The 17,590-nt window shown below is 43.7% G+C and overlaps 1 protein-coding gene and 1 pseudogene across 1 annotated transcript; both read right to left on the bottom strand.

The window, feature by feature from the left end:
* Positions 1-2,722: 2,722 nt before the first annotated feature.
* LOC117724288 (class I histocompatibility antigen, Gogo-B*0102 alpha chain pseudogene) lies at positions 2,723-3,814 on the bottom strand (annotated as a pseudogene).
* Positions 3,815-12,971: 9,157 nt separating this feature from the next.
* LOC117724289 (class I histocompatibility antigen, Gogo-B*0102 alpha chain-like) lies at positions 12,972-15,160 on the bottom strand. Its single transcript, XM_076916813.1, has 5 exons — positions 15,057-15,160; positions 14,559-14,831; positions 14,097-14,372; positions 13,237-13,512; positions 12,972-13,114 (listed from the first exon to the last, which is right to left on the bottom strand). Exons 1-5 carry the CDS (start codon positions 15,139-15,141, stop codon positions 12,972-12,974), a joined length of 1,053 nt encoding a protein of 350 aa, XP_076772928.1. The 5' UTR covers positions 15,142-15,160.
* Between the last annotated feature and the right edge of the window lie 2,430 nt (positions 15,161-17,590).

A 17,590-nucleotide genomic window follows, 5' to 3' on the forward strand; every position in this document is an offset into this window, starting at 1 on the left:
CATTTAATCCCAGCACTTGGGAGGCAGAGGCAGGTGGATTTCTGAGTTCCAGGCCAGCCTGGTCTACAGAGTGACTTTCAGGATAGCCAGGACTATACAGAGAAACCCTGTCTCAAAAAATCAAATAATAATAATAATAATAATAATAATAATAATAATAATAATGTTGTTGTTATTATTATTATTATTATTATTATTATTATTATTATTATTATTATTATTTTATTATTTGGAGCCAGTGTGGCTTCATAGTAAAACTCTGTCATGGGTCAGACTGAAAAGTGGAGCATTACTACACCCTAGGAGCCCTGTGTGCTCTCCCCACTCACAGCCCTTTTCCTCACCCTAGAGACAACTCCTTCTGTTTTATAGCCATTGTTGCCTAGACTTGACAGATCCAAGAACATATTTCTAAATGATATTACTGTTTAAACTTACTTTATCACAATGGAATTTTACTAATGACTGACTTTTTTTCATGTTTTAATTCATCCCTGAAGGTGTGTAGAACTGTATTAATATGCTGCACACTAATTACCTGGTTGGTTTGTGTCATTTGCATTATTCATACTTTTTATTATTTATTTTAATTTTATGTATATGAGTGTTTTGCCTGCATGTATGTATGTGCACCATGTGTGCCCGGTACCCAAATGGGCTAGAAGAGGTCATCAAATCTCCTGGAACTAGAGTTGCAAATGGTCACGAGACACCATATGGTGCTGGGAATTGAACCAAGACATTCTGCAAGAACAGCCAATACTCTTAACTGCTGAACCATCTCTCCAGCCCCTGTTTCTTTTTTTCTTAAAGTTGTATGTAGAAAGCTGCCCTCAGCCTGCTTTAGCTACTCAGTGCCAGCAGCCATGCATCCCCAGCTGCCAAGTATGACACATTTCTACTGTTGACAGGAGCCCTTTATAAAAGTGTAATGTCTATGTAAGGTCTGAGGATACACAAACTTAAGTTGTGAGGGTATAAAAAATGTTTTAAGATATGTAAATGCAAGTTATAAAGGTATCAGAAAGTGTCTTAAAGTGGGTAAATGCAATTGTAAAAGTATAATGGTAGACACTATGCAGGAGAAGCTGTAGTAGGCAAATGAGCTTCCTGGAGACGACTCACCACTTTGCATGGTGGAGACGGCCTATCTCTGTGCACAGCTGCAATGGGTGTATCGTGGAAAGGCGTGGTCTCAGGGCTTTATCCCAGGACTGCTGCTTTCTGCTGCTGATTTGCCTTCTTATGTTCATCATTGCAGTATTCCTCATTTTTCTGGCATAGCATGATTGGGCAAAGAAAGACCTTTTCTGCCTATAATCTGTTATGATGGGTTCCTGGGTATTTGCCCACTCTGTTGGGCAAATTTCCTACAGATCAACATGAAGGTGAACTTTCATGAATGAATGCTGTTTAGATGAATTACTGACTTTACAGAGTTTCTGATTTGATTCAAATACTTTCTAGAAGAAGCTGAGACAGTTAGTTGATAGAAAGTTTAAGGTTAGAGTCAAAAGTAGCATGTGTCTCCTCTTTGTAGAATAGTGACAGCTGCATAGATTAGAAATTTCAGTGAGCTTTCATCTGCCACAAGCACACAAGTTACTCTAGGAAGAAAATTAGTGATCAAGGAAACTAGTGACCTTCATTCTAGGTCAGGTCCAGGGATGAGATCACAGGTACAACACCTTGATAAAGTAAGGAGTGGGTAATTCTATTACAAAAACAACAACAACAACAACAAACCAACCACAGCTTTGAACTTAGAATGAGCTTATGGAGTGAGAGAGCTAAAATTACAGCTTTAAACTTTTAACTAACAATCCTGCTATAACTCCCTTGTATTCTAATGCTAAACATTGGCTCTCAGGATCCCCAGACAACCCCTTACAGCAAGTGTCCTTATGTAAACCCTGCTTGCCTATTTAACTGGTTCATAAAAGGATAGAGACCTGGGATTGGGCAGTAAAGGGAGAAAGGTGGGACTTGAGGATAGAGTGAGGGAGTTGCCAGGAGAGGAGAAGAGAGGTAAAGGAGGCCATTATGGGAGGAAGTGGACAGTGAGCACCTGGCAAGGAAAAGTAGCAAATAACAAGGGACATTATGGCTGAAAAAATAAGTTAGAATAGTTCAAAACCTGGCCAATCTAGGTTTACTGCTTGTAAATAAAATACCTGGATTGTGTGTCTTTTTTAGTAGATAGAATGATTAATTTCATTTACACTCCCACTTGTGTAACATTTTGTCTGTTTTTGAATAAAGTAATATTTTTCTTCCACAGAGAACTTTATCCTGGGGGTGGAGGGGGGAATTTATAAAAACGATAAGACAAAAACCAAAGATGTTCCAGCTTGCTCCTTAGAGTTTTGCTCTATTCATCAATTATGTATATGTGTAATATATACATTTAGATATATTAAATGGTTAGAGCTAAAGTAGTTCAGGCAAAGGAAACCAGTTCCTTGTTCCTAAGGTGTGAGCAGAAATGCAAAGACATTGAATTTGGGGTTCATTTAAGACATGGAATTACAATATTTCTTACTGGATTAAATCTTGACTATAAAATACGTAAAGATGATACCAAAAGTATCTGGTCAGGAAAACCAGGAGCTCCCTTCCAACTCTGGAAGCAAAAGAGAGAGGTAGTATTTCAGCTGGTCCCATTTTCCTCCCTCCTTGGAAGTAAGTTCCCTACTCTGAGTACAGATAGAGGAGTTCCTTTTCAGGCCCTGATACCTGAGCGTTGTAGAGTCTCCTTCCCTATCTCCAAGTGTCTCAGTAGCCACGGAACACACAAGACTTTCAAGAAGTGATTGAAGGTCTCTGCTTCATGAACTGCCTCCCACTGTCGCTGGGTGATCTGAGCCATCCTATCTGCCACAGTCCATGTTCTCAGGTCCGAGTTCAGGCTGATATAATCGTGGCCATCAAAAGCATGTGAATAGTACCCACGGAGGAGGCGTCCGTCTGGCCCCAGGTCGCAACCCAGTAAACACTGGAAAGTGTGAGAGACTGCCACAGGCCAGAAAGTCAGTAACACGCACCCATGGAATTTTCACCTACACTGGAAACCAGCCCTAGGTCCACCATTCTCTTGGGTTCTGGGTCTCTGCAGATCCCGCAGCCTCTGGCCAAACCTAGGGTATGGGACCCTGGATGACTCAGATCAGTCTGTGGAGATGTGAAGAGGTAACTCACCATTTTCGCTCTGGTTATAGACCTGGATTGCGAATCTCAAGTTTTCTCGGGCATTGTGTGAATACCTCACTGCAAACTGTCTCTCAGTCTCCAAATACTCAGGCCCCATCTGCTTCATCCAGGGTCCCCGCACCTGGATCCTCTGAGTAGCTCCATCACTGTCAAAGCGCATAAACTGCATGTAGTCCACATAGCCAACACTGAAGACATGGGAATCTCGAAGACCCGGTTGAGACGCGGTCGTGGTTACCAAATACTTCATGGAGTGTGAACCTGTAGAGAGGACAGAGCGCAGTGAGACCCTCACCTCCTCCTCCTGGGATCTCCGGTGGGTGCTCGGGATGGGAGCGGTTCAGAGCACTGGGCTCCGAAGGTGGGATAAAGAAGGGAGCTAGAGTCTGGCTGGGCGATGAGAAGGAGCTGCTTCTCGGGTGCTGCCCAGAACTACTGGAGCCCATTGCCCTCATTCCTCCAGGCCAAGGCTGTTTCCCTCCAGACCCACACTCACCTGCAAAACTCTGGTTCATAGTCTGGGTCACAGGCAGGAATGCTGAAAGCACCAGGAGGATGGCACGCAGCGCCGGAGCACCCATCCTTGATGTGTGGAAAATCTGGAGAGACTGAGACTTTGTTCCTCTCTGTGGAGTTTATAGTGCTGTGGGTTGTGGGGAGATACCACAGTGACCATGAGTAGTTCTCCAAAATTCCTACATGTACTGGGAGTGAGAATATGGGTCCAGCTGGAAGGACAACTGACAGTGTGTAATCTACCCAGAGGGAATTCTGGGAGAACAAGGGACGTCCCAACCCACAGCTTTCCCGCCACAGACACCTTGAAGACAAAACCTCAGTCTGGGGACTTATGAAAACCCACTTCCTTATGTACTTGGTGCTCTTTGACACATCTACTCTCTCTGAGTCCTGTTAAGGAACTTTGTCCTATGAGATTCTCAATGTTTGGGATTCAGGATCTCTTGCTTGTGTTTACATATGATCAAGGACCTCAAAATGGTATGTGGGTTATATCTAACAACATTTACTGTGTCAAAAACTGACAGTTAAGCAGTTAAAAACTGCAGTTAAAAACAAAAACTGACAGTTAAGTTCCTGGTGGCCAACATCTGTAATCCCAGCATTTAGGAAGCTGTACTACAGCACAAGATTTTACATGAGTTTGAGGCCAACTTAAACTACACTGATATTTTTAAAAGATGTGTGTGTGTGTGTGTGTGTGTGTGTGTGTGTGTGTGTGTGTGTGTGTGTAATATTTTTCTCTCTTTTCCTTTCTTGTCAGACCCCAAAGAGTTTCTTGCCCCCGGGGCAGGGTCTTCAGGGGCAGGGAACCAACTAGTGCTACCAACACCAACCCCATCGTCGACTCCACACTTGCTTCCTTCCTCAGTTTACCCTGCAGTGCTGAAGCTGGCCTTGGACAATATAAGAATGTGATTAAAGAGATATGTAAATACTCAGGCTGGACACAGGAAGGTTTGCAGCTTGGTGGGATTTGTTCTTCTAGCTGGGCTTCCCTGTCTGGCCTCAGTGGGAGAGGATGCACCTAGCCCTGCAGAGACTTGATGTAGCAGGGTGGGAGGATCCGGGTGGTGTGGGGTGGGGACTCTTGCTCAGAGAAGAGGAGAGGGGATGGGGAAGTATTGTAGGAGGGGGTGACTGGGAGGGGGCAATGAGTAGGATGTAAAGAGAATAAGAAAAAATAAAAATAAAAAAGAGATAAGTAAAAATAAAATTATTTCAGATTTCTTTCCTTCTCCATGCTATTGTTGTACTAAGATTTTAAGATTTCAGATTTTAAATTTCCTTTGATTTTTCTAAGTATAGACTTAAAAGTGCCTCTCAATGTGCTAAAAACATCTGTCTAATCTATATACACTCAGTCTTATTGGATGGAGAAAAGTGTTCATGCTTTTGACTCCAAATCATTTTTAGGCCCCCATCCTTTTACTATGACTCAAAGGCAGGAGTCTACTGCCTTTTTTAACAATGTGAAGTTCAGTTCAGATTACAAACAGTGTTATATTAACATGTCTAAAACTCATCTCTTTGTAAACTTAAAAAATTCCTGCAAGCTTCAGAAAATCAACTTGAATCCACCTTTTACAGGTCAAAATACTCCAGATGAGTATTCTCAATAAACAGCCTGTCTCCTCACCTGCCTATTCTGCTCTTTCCTGAGAGTGTGGTCTTTCCCTTTCTCTGGTCTTGGGATTCCCCTCCATCAATTACTAGGACAAGGGGCCTAAAATTTTCAAATGTACAACTTAAGTAAAAAAATTCCCCCTAAACCCCTTAACCTAATATGCATCTGTTCCAGCAAAACACCAGCTCCACGTGTTCCTTCAACATCAGTATTCCGGAGAGCTTCATAGCAGTTAGCCAGGTGGTCCTGCTTCACAGATGCTGCCTTCACTCCCTAGCTCCAGATGGTCCTGCAGAGTCCAGTCAGCAAGCGAAACATCCCGGTCTTCCAGAATGTAGCTAGCTAGCATCCCAGCTTTACTGGGTCCACAAAGATGTCCATGCCCCCAGATAGCAGGAAGCAGTCTAAAGAGCAAGTCCTTCCCATTCCTGCCTCACCAGTCACCCTTCCTATTTCCTCACATTTTATAATAAAAAGGAGGAACTCTAGGAACCAAGTCCATCCCCAGCCCATCTTCAGTAACTCAGAAATACATTTTCATTGTTGGCATGAGTTTCATACCCTTTGTAAAAAACCCATTCCACCATCTTTATCACACTTCTCACTCTTGCACCTGTTCAGAGATGGCCTCCCACACCCCCAATGAATCTCCTGCATGAGGCCTGCTGTGTGATATGTTCTCTGTGGCATTACTTGGCCCTGGTCTGACAAAGTACTTCTCCCCTGAGAAAGTCTAACAGCACAGATAGAGTACTCTGAAGGAACCAGGATTGTCAATCACAGGAGAGCCAGCCTCCACCTCAATCCTCCTGAGCTTTGATATACAGACAGGGTGTGTAGCCAGACAGACTCTGTAGCCCTGGATGTCCTGGAACTCAGTGTGTAGACCAGGCTGGCCTCAAACTCAGAGATTCCCCTGCTTCTGCCTCTAGCATGCACAATCATCATCTGGCTCTTAAAATTAACCCTTTAAAAGAAAAATAAAAAAATAACAAGTAACTGGGCAGTGGTGGCGCAGGCCTTTAATCCCAGCACTTGGGAGGCAAAGGTAGGCGGGTTTCTGAGTTCGGGCCAGCCTGGTCTACAGAGTGAGTTCCAGGACAGCTAGGGCTACACAGAGAAGCCATATCTTGAAAAAATCAACCCCCCCCCCCAAACAAACAAAACAACAACAAAAAAACAACAAAAAAAAACCAATTAACATTTCATGTGGTTTTGGGTCATGTTTGCAGGATTTTCTCATTGCTCACCCACACAAGCCTACTCCTATAGTATTGTTTCATTTCCATTCTATTGTAGGTTTATACCCACAATGAAGAAGGCTGGGCATAGTGACAAACACCTATATACCCAACAGGTAGAGACAAACAGATTACTGGAAGTTCACCGTCAAGTCTAGCACAGGACTACATAGTTCTAAGCCAGCCTGGACTACATACTGAGACTCATATATGTGTGTGGTGGTTTAAATAGGTTTAGCCCCCATCAATCATGTGTCTGAATGCTTGGCCATAGAGAGTTGCACTATCAGGAGGTTTGGCCTTGTTAGAGGAAGTATGTCATGGTGAAGGTGAGCTTTGAGGTCTCCTAAACTCAAGCTCTGCCCAGTGTGCGATCAGAGCCTATTCCTGACTGCCTTTGGATTAAAGTGTAGAACTCTTGGTTCCTCCAGCACCATGTCTGCCTGCACATTGCCATGCTTTCCACGATGATAGTGGACTAAACTTTGAAACTATAAGCTAGCCTCAATTAAATGTTGTCCTTTATAAGCATTGCCTGGGTCAAGGTGTCTCTTCACAGGGATAAAACCCAAACTAAGACAATATGGACCATTAAATCAGATATTACCAAAATTCAGCATAGCACTCTCAAACTTTATAGTCAACTGGAAAAATCTAAAAAGAAATGGACAATTTTCTAGAAATGTGTTCCATGAATACTAAACTAAAAAGAAATAAACAACATAAACAGACATGTTAGGAGTGGTGTTTTTGAAGCAATGATGTGGATTCCAAAATCACTTGTGTCAAGAGGAGACAAAGGGTGTCTGTTTTGCCTACTCCTATTCAATATAGTTCTTGATGTCTTAAGAACATCAACACAAGAGAAAGGAAGAAAAGGGAAACTTGGAAGTAAAGGAGTCAAATGAACTTTATTTGTAAGTGACATGAACCTGTGTTTGAAATCTAAAATAATTTCAGCAAAGTAATAAGACATAAAGCCCCATACAAAAGCCAACAGCTGTTCAGTATACCAACAACAAACATGTATGGAAAACAAATCCAGACATAATTGCTCCAAAAAATACATAAAACTAGACTAAATATCTAGAAATAACTTAAGGGGGTTAAAGATCTACAATAAAGATTTAAAACACCAACTAAAGCTGGGCACTATGGATTACACAGGTAATCCAACACTCAACAGTAAGAAGAAGGAGAATTAATGCAACTTTGGGACCAGCCTGGTTTACATAAGTGAGTTTCAGGCCAGCAAGGCCTACATAGTCAGACCTTGTCTCAAAAATCAAATCAAACCATAAACAAACAAACAAACAAGTCATTGGAAGACATGGAAAGACCTCCTATGCTCATGAATAGGTAAAAATTAATATTGCAAATATGGCTATACTCCTGAAATCAATCTAGAAATTCAATGCAATCCCCAGTGGCATTCTGTAAAGAACTATAAAAAAATTCTAAATATATGGATGTAGAAAAAGGTCCCAACAACCAAAGAGTTCTTAGCAGAAAGAACAATACTAGGAGTGTTAAAATCCTGATTTCAAAATCTATTACAGAGACATAGTTTAAAACAACAAGAAGAAAAATATAAGGCATGGTACTGGCACAGAAGTGGACACAAACCAATGGAATGGAATAGAGAACTCAGATATAATCTATAGCTACAGTGTTATAACCACACTCCAGAACTAGGTGCTCCCCAATCCCCATTTATTGGCCAGCATCCCCGTTATCCCAATGCCCAATGCAGCAAGTTTCCACCTTTGCCATGGTCACATATGTGCATGTTTCATACCTCCCTATGAAGTCCAAGTAATTACTGTGCACTTTCTCTCTCTCCCTTCTTCTCTCTCCTCTTTCTCCTTCTCTTATCCCCACTCAAAGGCAACCTTTTTTGCACACTGCCAATAAATCTCTAAGGTAAGGTCTGTTGCTTGGTGTAATATTTGTGGCATTCTTTGACCCTCTCATCACTGAAAAAAAAAAAACACATACAGTTATCTTATTTTCAACCACAATACATAAAACATACATTGGGAGTGGGTTGGGGTGGAGGGGAGACAAACCTATTCAACAAATGGTGTTGGGAAAACTTGATATCCCCATGTAGAAGATCAAAACTACATTCCCTATCTCTCACCCTGTAGACAAATAAACTCAAAGACCTTAAATGCAACATGAAAGCCTGAAATCTGCTGGATGAAAACCTTAGACCATGACTTTTGGGAAAGGATTCATAGCTGAGGAGATAATACCAAGAGGTGACAAATAAGATTGCATGAAGTTGAAAAGCTTCTGCCAAGCAAAGTAAACCATTAGAGAGTAAAAAGACAGTTTAAGAATAGGAGAGCCAGGCAGTAGTGGTGCATGCTTTTAATCCCAGCACTGGGGAGGCAGAGGCAGGCAGATTTCTGAGTTTGAGGCCAGCCTGGTCTACAGTGTGAGTTCCAGGACAGCAAGGGCTATACAGAGAAACACTGTCTCAAAAAAATAAACAAATACATTTTTTAAAAGGAATAGGAGAAATTGTTACCAGCTATACATCTAAAAGTGTATTAATGTTTACAATGAATAAATAATTCAACAACAACAAACCAAGAGCAAGATGTTGCAGTGCATCTCTAGAAACACAGGAACTGGAAAACAGACACATGAGATTACAGTTCAGCTTCAGAGACTGTGTCTCAAAAACAAATAATAAACTAAATAAAATGAAGGATCATTCTGATTAAGAACAACAAATTGGGAATAAAGCAATTGGAAAGTCATTTATTAGTTACTAGGAAACCAGTTCCTTTTCAGTAAGGTATGAGCAGAAAAAAAGAGTCCAAAGACATTGAACTTGGGGTTCATTTAAAAGATGGACATTACAATATTTCTTACTTAGCCGGGCTGTGTTGGCACACGCCTTTAATCCCAGCACTTGGGAGGCAGAGGCAGGCAGATTTCTGAGTTCTAGGCCAGCCTGGTCAACTGAGTGAGTTCCAGGACAGCCAGGGCTACACAGAGAAACCCTGTCTCGAAAAAAAACCAAAAAAAAAAAAAAAAAACCCAACAACAATATTTCTTACTTAATTAAATATAGACTATAAAATAAGTAAAGGTGATGCCAAAAGTTTAGGACTGTACAAGTAGCAGAATACATTTTCTGTTTGAGGACAGGAACTGCACACAAAGAAAACATGTTGACAACTGAGACAGAAAAGTCTGGTAAAGTTTGGCTGCCTTGTTTGGGCAAGAGAAACTTATTTAGGTGGCAATATTAAATAGTATTTAAGCCAGGCAGTGGTGGCACACGTCTTTAATCCCAGCACTTGGGAGGCAGAAGCAGGCGAATTTCTGAGTTTGAGGCCAGCCTGGTCAGCAGAGTGAGTTCCAGGACAGCCAGGTCTACACAGAGAAACCCTGTCTCGAAAAACAAAAACAAAAACAAAATAGTATTTAAAACCTTGGAGATAAATAAAATCATAAAAGGATTGATTGATTGTAGACAAGAAAGAGAACAGGACTGCATCCTGGCCCTTCCTGTACTCAGTGATCTCATCAGAGCACACAGCTGGAACAGATCCTGCAGCTCAGGGGATCTGTCTACAAGTCCTGTAGACCAGGGAGTCCAAGATTCTCCTATGCACAGGAGTCCATTGACCATCTCAACAAGATTCAGAAAGAAACCAGGCTTGGAGACACAGGCCTTTATTCCCAGTACTCAGGACAGACATAGGCACCTCCTATAATAAGACCTCTCTGAGGTCAAGAACAGCCTGATTGTACTTCCAGTTCCAGGTCGTCAAAGATACATAGTGAGACTGTCTCAAATGAAAAACCAGGGCTGGAGAGATGGCTCAGTGGTTAAGAGCACTGGCTGTTCTTCCAGAGGTCTTGAGTTCAATTCCCAGCAACCACATGGTGGGTCACAGCCATCTGTAATGAGATCTGATGCTCTTTTCTGGTGTGTCTGAAGCCAGTGACAGTATACTTATATAAATAAAATAAATAATATAAAAAATCAAAAACCACAAACAAAACCAAAAAATTTAGGAAGTCTGGAAAAGAGTCAAGATTCTCTGTATAACCAAGTATGTACAGAGGCTGCTGGTGTTCAGATCACAGAACTGCAAGGATGTAAACAAAGATGTCCTGGGTTACGCATCAACCTCACATTTATGAAATGTAATGTAAGTACTTTTGGCTACCAGGTATGGAGATTCATATGTGTTTTTCTAGCATTCTAGAACAGGGAAAGAAGGGCTACAGAGACTCCAAGGCCCATATGGATTTGTGCGACCACTTTCATAATTGTGACACAATACCCAACATGAACAAATTAAAGAAAAGTTTATTGTGGTTCATGGTTTAAGAGGGAACAGTCCATCTGAGCACAAGGCATGATGAGCACATGGCAGCAGCAGGATGTAGCTGGGATTCTTCGGACTTGAGTTGATCAGGAGGCAGAAAGCAGAGATCCTCTTAACTGGCTTTCTCTTGTCCTTTTATCCTTGGGCCCCAACCCAAGAGATGATCTCACTCACATTCAGGGTGGGCCTTCCATTCTCAACTTATCTCTGGAAACAATCGTACAGATGTGACTAGAATTGCATCTCCCAGGAGATTCCAAATCCAGTCAAGTTGACAATGAAGGTTCATCATTACAGCTACATAGTGAGTTCCAAGCCAGCCTGGGGTACAGTGTGGGATGCTGTTAACAAACAATCAAACAAACAGACAGACAAAGTCCGGGGCTACATGCCAAACAGTCTAAATGGGGGAGCTGGAAAGAGTCTTTGGTATTTTAGGACAAGATTGTGGCCACTGATGTTAGTGGTGAGAACAGTATCTGTGATGGAAACAGGTTTTATATGGGCATTACATTTTTGAATCAGTGGTGGGAGTGGGGGTTAGGGATGGGGGTGCAGCTGAGAATGAAAAGGGAGGGAGTTGTCCTGTTGATGGATACATGTTGTCCTCTCTCCCATGAGGTGTAATAATTACATAAGGAGAGTCTGACTGGCTACTATCTGAAAGTTCCCCAGGCTGATGTCTTACTTTGAAGTACAAATAATAGAATCCAAATTCTTATCATTTAAAAAATAAAGGAATTCACTATATTATATTGGAGTGCTGGTGTCCAAGGATAAAAGGAAGAACAGGAGAAAGCCAGATCAGAACAAACACGACCATCAACATCAGTTCTCACATGGGATCCTGGGGCACAGGGATCATTGATCTCCTTACTGACACCCTGGCACTGGTCTCTGTGGCTGGGACAGCTTACATCGAATCTGTGTCAATGTCACCCTTGCCAGATTCATTCTCTGCAGTTCCAGCTTTTTCTTATCACCATGGGCTGGGTCAAAGTCCAGCCGGGTCAAGGTCCAGCATGTGGTCATTCATCTGGTGGAGCTGAGGACTCATGTGGTACCCAGCTGTAGAAATGTTTGGGAAAGTGAAGATGCTCTCTGTTTCCTTCCTATACTCTTACTAGGTGTTTCCCTAGTGTGTAAAGAGAGTCAAGAGCTGGGACAAGATGGTACTGTAAGACTCTGAGGAGCCTTAGCTTACTGGGGATCCCCTGAGGGAACAACACAGAGCTGAGGATCAAAGTAAAATCAAGAGAACTTTTACTGTTCCAGCATGCTGGGGTCATCCTGCATCCAAAAGGAGAGGCGATGACCCAAGGCAGCTAGTTCAGTGGACCTTTACACAGTTTCCAGGGGTAGCATAGAGAAACAGCAGCTAGGCACACTATGATTGGCAGAACAGCCTGACTTTTAAACTGATTGGTCTTTAGGGAATGAGGTGGCAGTGACTTCCTTTGTCTGTGGGTGGTCAGTTGTCCATCCTGTGGAATGTGTCCATGTCCTCTGGGCCTCCCCCACCCACAGGTGGGTCCCCACTCCCTGTGGTCTGAAGAATGTTAATTACCCTCTCTCTTCCAGAGGGACAAGTGTTCCAAAGCTCCTGAGCTGACCTCTTCAGTACAAGGTAGAAATAGAATGACCAAAGTAGATTCCTGGGAAAGTTATCTGAGTAACTCCGCATAAGGCAAGAGAATGACTGGTGGGATTCAGGATGATGATGTCCTAGAGGAATGCCCTCCCCAGAGCCCTGGACTTTACAAAGGACCAGTGCAGCCAGGCATGGTGGCACACACCTTTAATTCTAGTACTCAGGTGGATCTCAAGAGTTTAAGAGCAGTCTGGTCTACAGAGTCAGATCCAGGATAGCCAGAGGTATGTAGAGAGGTCCTGTCTCAATAACAAAGACAACAAAGGGTGCTACACAGAGCCCTAGGTTGGGTAAGCACTCATACATAGCTGCATCTTAATGTAATAAAATGGTCAACAAACACATTTCCATGTGTGGATTCAAATCTACTGAAAACCCTCAGACCCAATCCCTTTCCTACCTGCACTCTTCTTCCTCATCATCACAATGGCAATCAGAGCTCCAACGATGACAACCCCAAGGAGAACTACACCAACAGCTGTTCCAACCACAGGCCAAGGAGGTGGTTCTAGGAAGAGAGAAAGGGGAAGAGAGGGAAGAGTTGAAGGGCCCTAACCCCCAGCTCCTAGCACAGACCCTACTCAGGAGTCTTTCCTTGATAACAGGCTCTGTGCTCAAACTTCTCCTTACCCCATCTCAGGGTGAGGGGCTCAGGCAGCCCCTCATGCTCCACTCGGCATGTGTATTTCTTCTCCTCCCCAGAAGGCACCACCACAGCTGCCCACTTCTGGAAGGTCCCATCCCCTGAAGGCCTGGTCTCCACAGTGTCCATGTCCTGGGTCAGGTCCTCCTCATCCCTCTGCCAGGTCAGGGTGATGTCAGCAGGGTAGAAGCCCAGGGCCCAGCACCTCAGGGTGACATCACCTTCAGGTCTGGGGTGATGGGCCACATGTGCCTTTGGGGGATCTGAAAAAATGGAAAATTCAAGCATTGTGTATTGTTTCGGGGATTTAAGCAATATTCGTGTCTCTGTCCTGGCAATGGACAGGAGAATCAAGGTGAGAAGGGATGCAAACCCCAAACAAGTAGTCTACACTTAGGCATCAGTATAATCTATTCCTTGGGTAAAAATCTAATATTATAGGAAAGCAGTGCAAAGTAGAAAACTCCCAAATTTTCTACCATGAAAAGAGGATATCTGGGAGGAGGGCATAGAGACTCAGCACCACTTAAGTCAGACCTCCAAAGATATTGGGTGTGAGCAGAGAACCTAGCATATGGGAGGCCATAGTTCACAATGGCCTGCAGGTTGAAGGGAGTGGCTATTGGTTATTTCAGGAGTCTTCTATCTTATCCTCCTGAGAGACACTGAACTGTCCTGAAGGAGGGATGAGCCCCGGGACAGTCACTATCTGACATTGGGTCAGGAAAACCAGGAGCTCCCTTCCAACTCTGGAAGCAAAAGAGAGAGGTAGTATTTCAGCTGGTCCCATTTTCCTCCCTCCTTGGAAGTAAGTTCCCTACTCTGAGTACAGATAGAGGCCTGATACCTGAGCGTTGTAGAGTCTCCTTCCCTATCTCCAAGTGTCTCAGTAGCCACTGAACACAAAAGACCTTCAAGAAGTAGCTGAAGGCCTCTGCTACACCATGTGCCTCCCACTGTCGCTGGGTGATCTGAGCCGTCCTGTCTGCCACAGTCCATGTTCTCAGGTCCGAGTTCAGGCTGATATAATCGTGGCCATCAAAAGCATGTGAATAGTACCCACGGAGGAGGCGTCCATCTGGCCCCAGGTCGCAACCCAGTAAACACTGGAAAGTGTGAGAGACTGCCACAGGCCAGAAAGTCAGTAACACGCACCCATGGAATTTTCACCTACACTGGAAACCAGCCCTAGGTCCACCATTCTCTTGGGTTCTGGGTCTCTGCAGATCCCGCAGCCTCTGGCCAAACCTAGGGTCTGGGACCCTGGATGACTCAGATCAGTCTGTGGAGATGTGAAGGGGTCACTCACCATTATCACTCTGGTTATAGACCTGGATTGCGAATCTCAGGTTTTCTTGGGCCCTGTGTGAATGCCTCTCTGAAGCCTTTCTCTCCATTTCTAAATACTCAGGCCCCATCTGCTTCATCCAGGGTCCCCGCGCCTGGATCCTCTGAGTAGCTCCATGACTGTCAAATCGCATAAACTGCATGTAGTCCACATAGCCAACAATGAAGACATGGGAATCTCGAAGACCCGGTCGAGACATGGTAGTGGTTACCAAGTACTTCATGGAGTGTGAACCTGTAGACAGAGCACGGAGAGACCCAGACCTCCTGCGGTCTCCGGTGGGTGCACAGGCTGGTAGGGGTTCAGGGCACCTGGCTCTGAAGGTGGGATGGAGAAGGAAGCTGGAGAGTCTGGCTGGGTGATGAGAAGAGGGACTTCCCTGTTCCTGCCCAGAGCTACCTGCTCCCATCTCCCTCTTTCCTCCAGGCAGAGGCTGTTTCCCTCCAGACCCACACTCACCTGCAAAACTCTTGTTCTTGGTCTGGGTCAGAGGCAGGAATGCTGAAAGCACCAGGAGGATGGCACACAGCGCCAGAGCACCCATCCTTGATGTGTGGAAAATCTGGAGAGACTGAGACTTTGTTCCTCTCTGTAGAGTTTATAGTGCTGTGGGTTGTGGGGAGATATACCACAGTGACTGTGAGTAGTTCTCCAAAATTCCTACATGTACTGGGAGTGAGAACAAGGGTCCAGCTGAAAGGACAGCACAACTGACACAGTTTGTAAGCTACCCAGAGGGAATTCTTGGGGGACAAGGGACTTCCCAACCCATGGCTTTCCCACCACAGACACCTTGAAAACAAAACCTCAGTCTGGGGACTTATGAAAACCCGCTTCCTCCTGTACTTGGTGCTCTCTGACACATCTACTCTCTCAGTCCTGTTAAGGAGCTTTGTCCTATGAGATTCTCAATGTTTGGGATTCAGGATCTCTTGTTTGTGCTCACACATGATCAAGGATCTCAAAATTTCATGTGAGTTATATCTAACAACATTTACTGTGTCAAAAACTGACAGTTAAGCAGTTCCTGGTGGCCAACATCTGTAATCCCAGCATTTAGGAGGCTGTGCTTCCGCAGGAGATTGGACATAAGTTTGAGGCCAACTTAAACTACACTACACTGACATTTTAAGAAGATGTGTGTGTGTGTGTGTGTGTGTGTGTGTGTGTGTGTGTGTGAGAGAGAGAGAGAGAGAGAGAGAGAGAGAGAGAGAAATTTTTCTCTCTTTTTCTTTCTTGTCAGACCCCAAAGAGTTTCTTCCCCAGGCAGGGTCTTCAGGAACAGGGAACCAACTACTGCTACCAACACCAATCCCCAATTGCCGACTCCACACTTGCTTCCTTCCTCAGTTTACCCTGCAGTGCTGAAGCTGGCCTTGGACAGTATAAGAATGTGATTAAAGAGATATGTAAGTACTCGGGCTGGATACAGGCAGGTTTGCAGCTTGGTGGGATTTGTTCTTCTAGCTGGGCTTCCCTGTCTGGCCTCAGTGTACTTTGAGGTACAAATAATAGAATCCAAATTCTTATCATATAAAAAAATAAAGGAATTCAATATATGATATTGGAGTGTTAAAAACTGAAACTGAAGCCTGGAGGTGTTGGCACACTCTGGAGGTGGCAGCACACTCCTTTTAGTCCCAGCTCTTTAAAGTCATGGGCAGGTAGATCTGTGTTTGAGGATCTGTGGTCTAAAGTGAGTTTTAGGACAGCCAGGTACACAGGAAAAAAAACATGTCTGAAAAACCAAAAACCCAACCCACCCAACCTGAAAACACACACACACACACACACACACACACACACACACACACGACAAAATAACAACACCCCCAATCCCCCACCATAGATCTTAGTGGTTGGTCATGACTGATGCCTGTACACCCAGCATTTTGGAGACTGTGCTGAGGCAGGAAGTTTGACCTGACTGTAAGGCCAGTGTGGACTACATGCAACTGACATTTTTAAATTTATTTTTATTTATGTGTATCTGTGTGAGTTTGTGTGAGTGTATACTGAGAATATGAGGATGCCTGTGGAGGCCAGAAGAGGGGGTTAGATTCCCTGAAAGTAGAGTTAGGAGAAATTGTGAACTGGGAGTCCTGGGTGCTGGGAACCAAACTGGGGTCATCTATGAGATTCCAAGGCACTGTTAACCACCTCTCCAGCCCCTGGAAACTCTGTCTAAAAAGACATTTCACAAGTGCAACTTCCTCTTATTCTGCAAGTGAGTGGTGGTGGAGAATGTAATAACTCCTAACTAGTTTTATTTCACAACCTTGATTCATACTGAGCTCCCAACAGACTAGCTCACCATCAAGCACAATACAGTAAATACGGCAAATAAATTCCAGAAGCTTTTTATTTTGGCTTCATGAATCCTATGAAAGTATCTAAGTAACTTCGTGGTTTTATTGAGCTTCAAGAACTACTGCTTTTAGTTGGACTTAGTGATACATGCCTTTATTCGCACCACTTTAAGAGGCTGAGGCAGGGGGCTTGCTGAGACTTAAAGAATAGCATGGGCTTTATAAAAGCTTCTATAGCCCTTTCTGGGTAGGATAAGAATGCAAAATGTCAGGGGATAGTCTATATGACTTTTCAAGAAGGTCAATGGACTTGGAGAACATCAGTGGACTTTTGGGTCCAGAGAACAGGCTGGTGTGTAAACTTCAAAGATTACTCTCTTTGGAACAATGAATGGGACTAAAGCAGATAATGATAGTTGACAAAAGTCTGTCCAGGATGCTGACCAGCCTCCCTCCATAAGAGTCATTTAACAAAACTGAGGGAGAGGACCAGATAGGTGTTTTCTGTTTTTGTGGGTCAGAATATTAGGTTGGTTAGTGGATAGCAGAGTAAAGCCTTTGCCACCAAATCTCTTTACTCAAAATAATCACCCTGCCAGAAACCTGTATTTTGAAGTGGCAGCTTCTAGACTCTGTCACTTCCACTATCTGAAGTTCCTTTTGAAGTTTCACACAGAAGTTGGT

Source organism: Arvicanthis niloticus, chromosome 20 (assembly GCF_011762505.2).
Source record: "Arvicanthis niloticus isolate mArvNil1 chromosome 20, mArvNil1.pat.X, whole genome shotgun sequence".
Lineage (NCBI taxonomy): Eukaryota > Metazoa > Chordata > Mammalia > Rodentia > Muridae > Arvicanthis > Arvicanthis niloticus.

Coding starts and splice junctions, on each gene's coding strand:
- LOC117724289 (XM_076916813.1), bottom strand. CDS start 15,141: ATGGGTGCTCTGGCGCTGTGTGCCATCCTCCTGGTGCTTTCAGCATTC. Junction 14,832..15,056: donor CAAGAACAAGAGTTTTGCAG/GTGAGTGTGGGT, acceptor CTCTGTCTACAG/GTTCACACTCCATGAAGTAC. Junction 13,513..14,096: donor GGAGACTCTACAACGCTCAG/GTATCAGGCCTC, acceptor CCATTTTTTCAG/ATCCCCCAAAGGCACATGTG.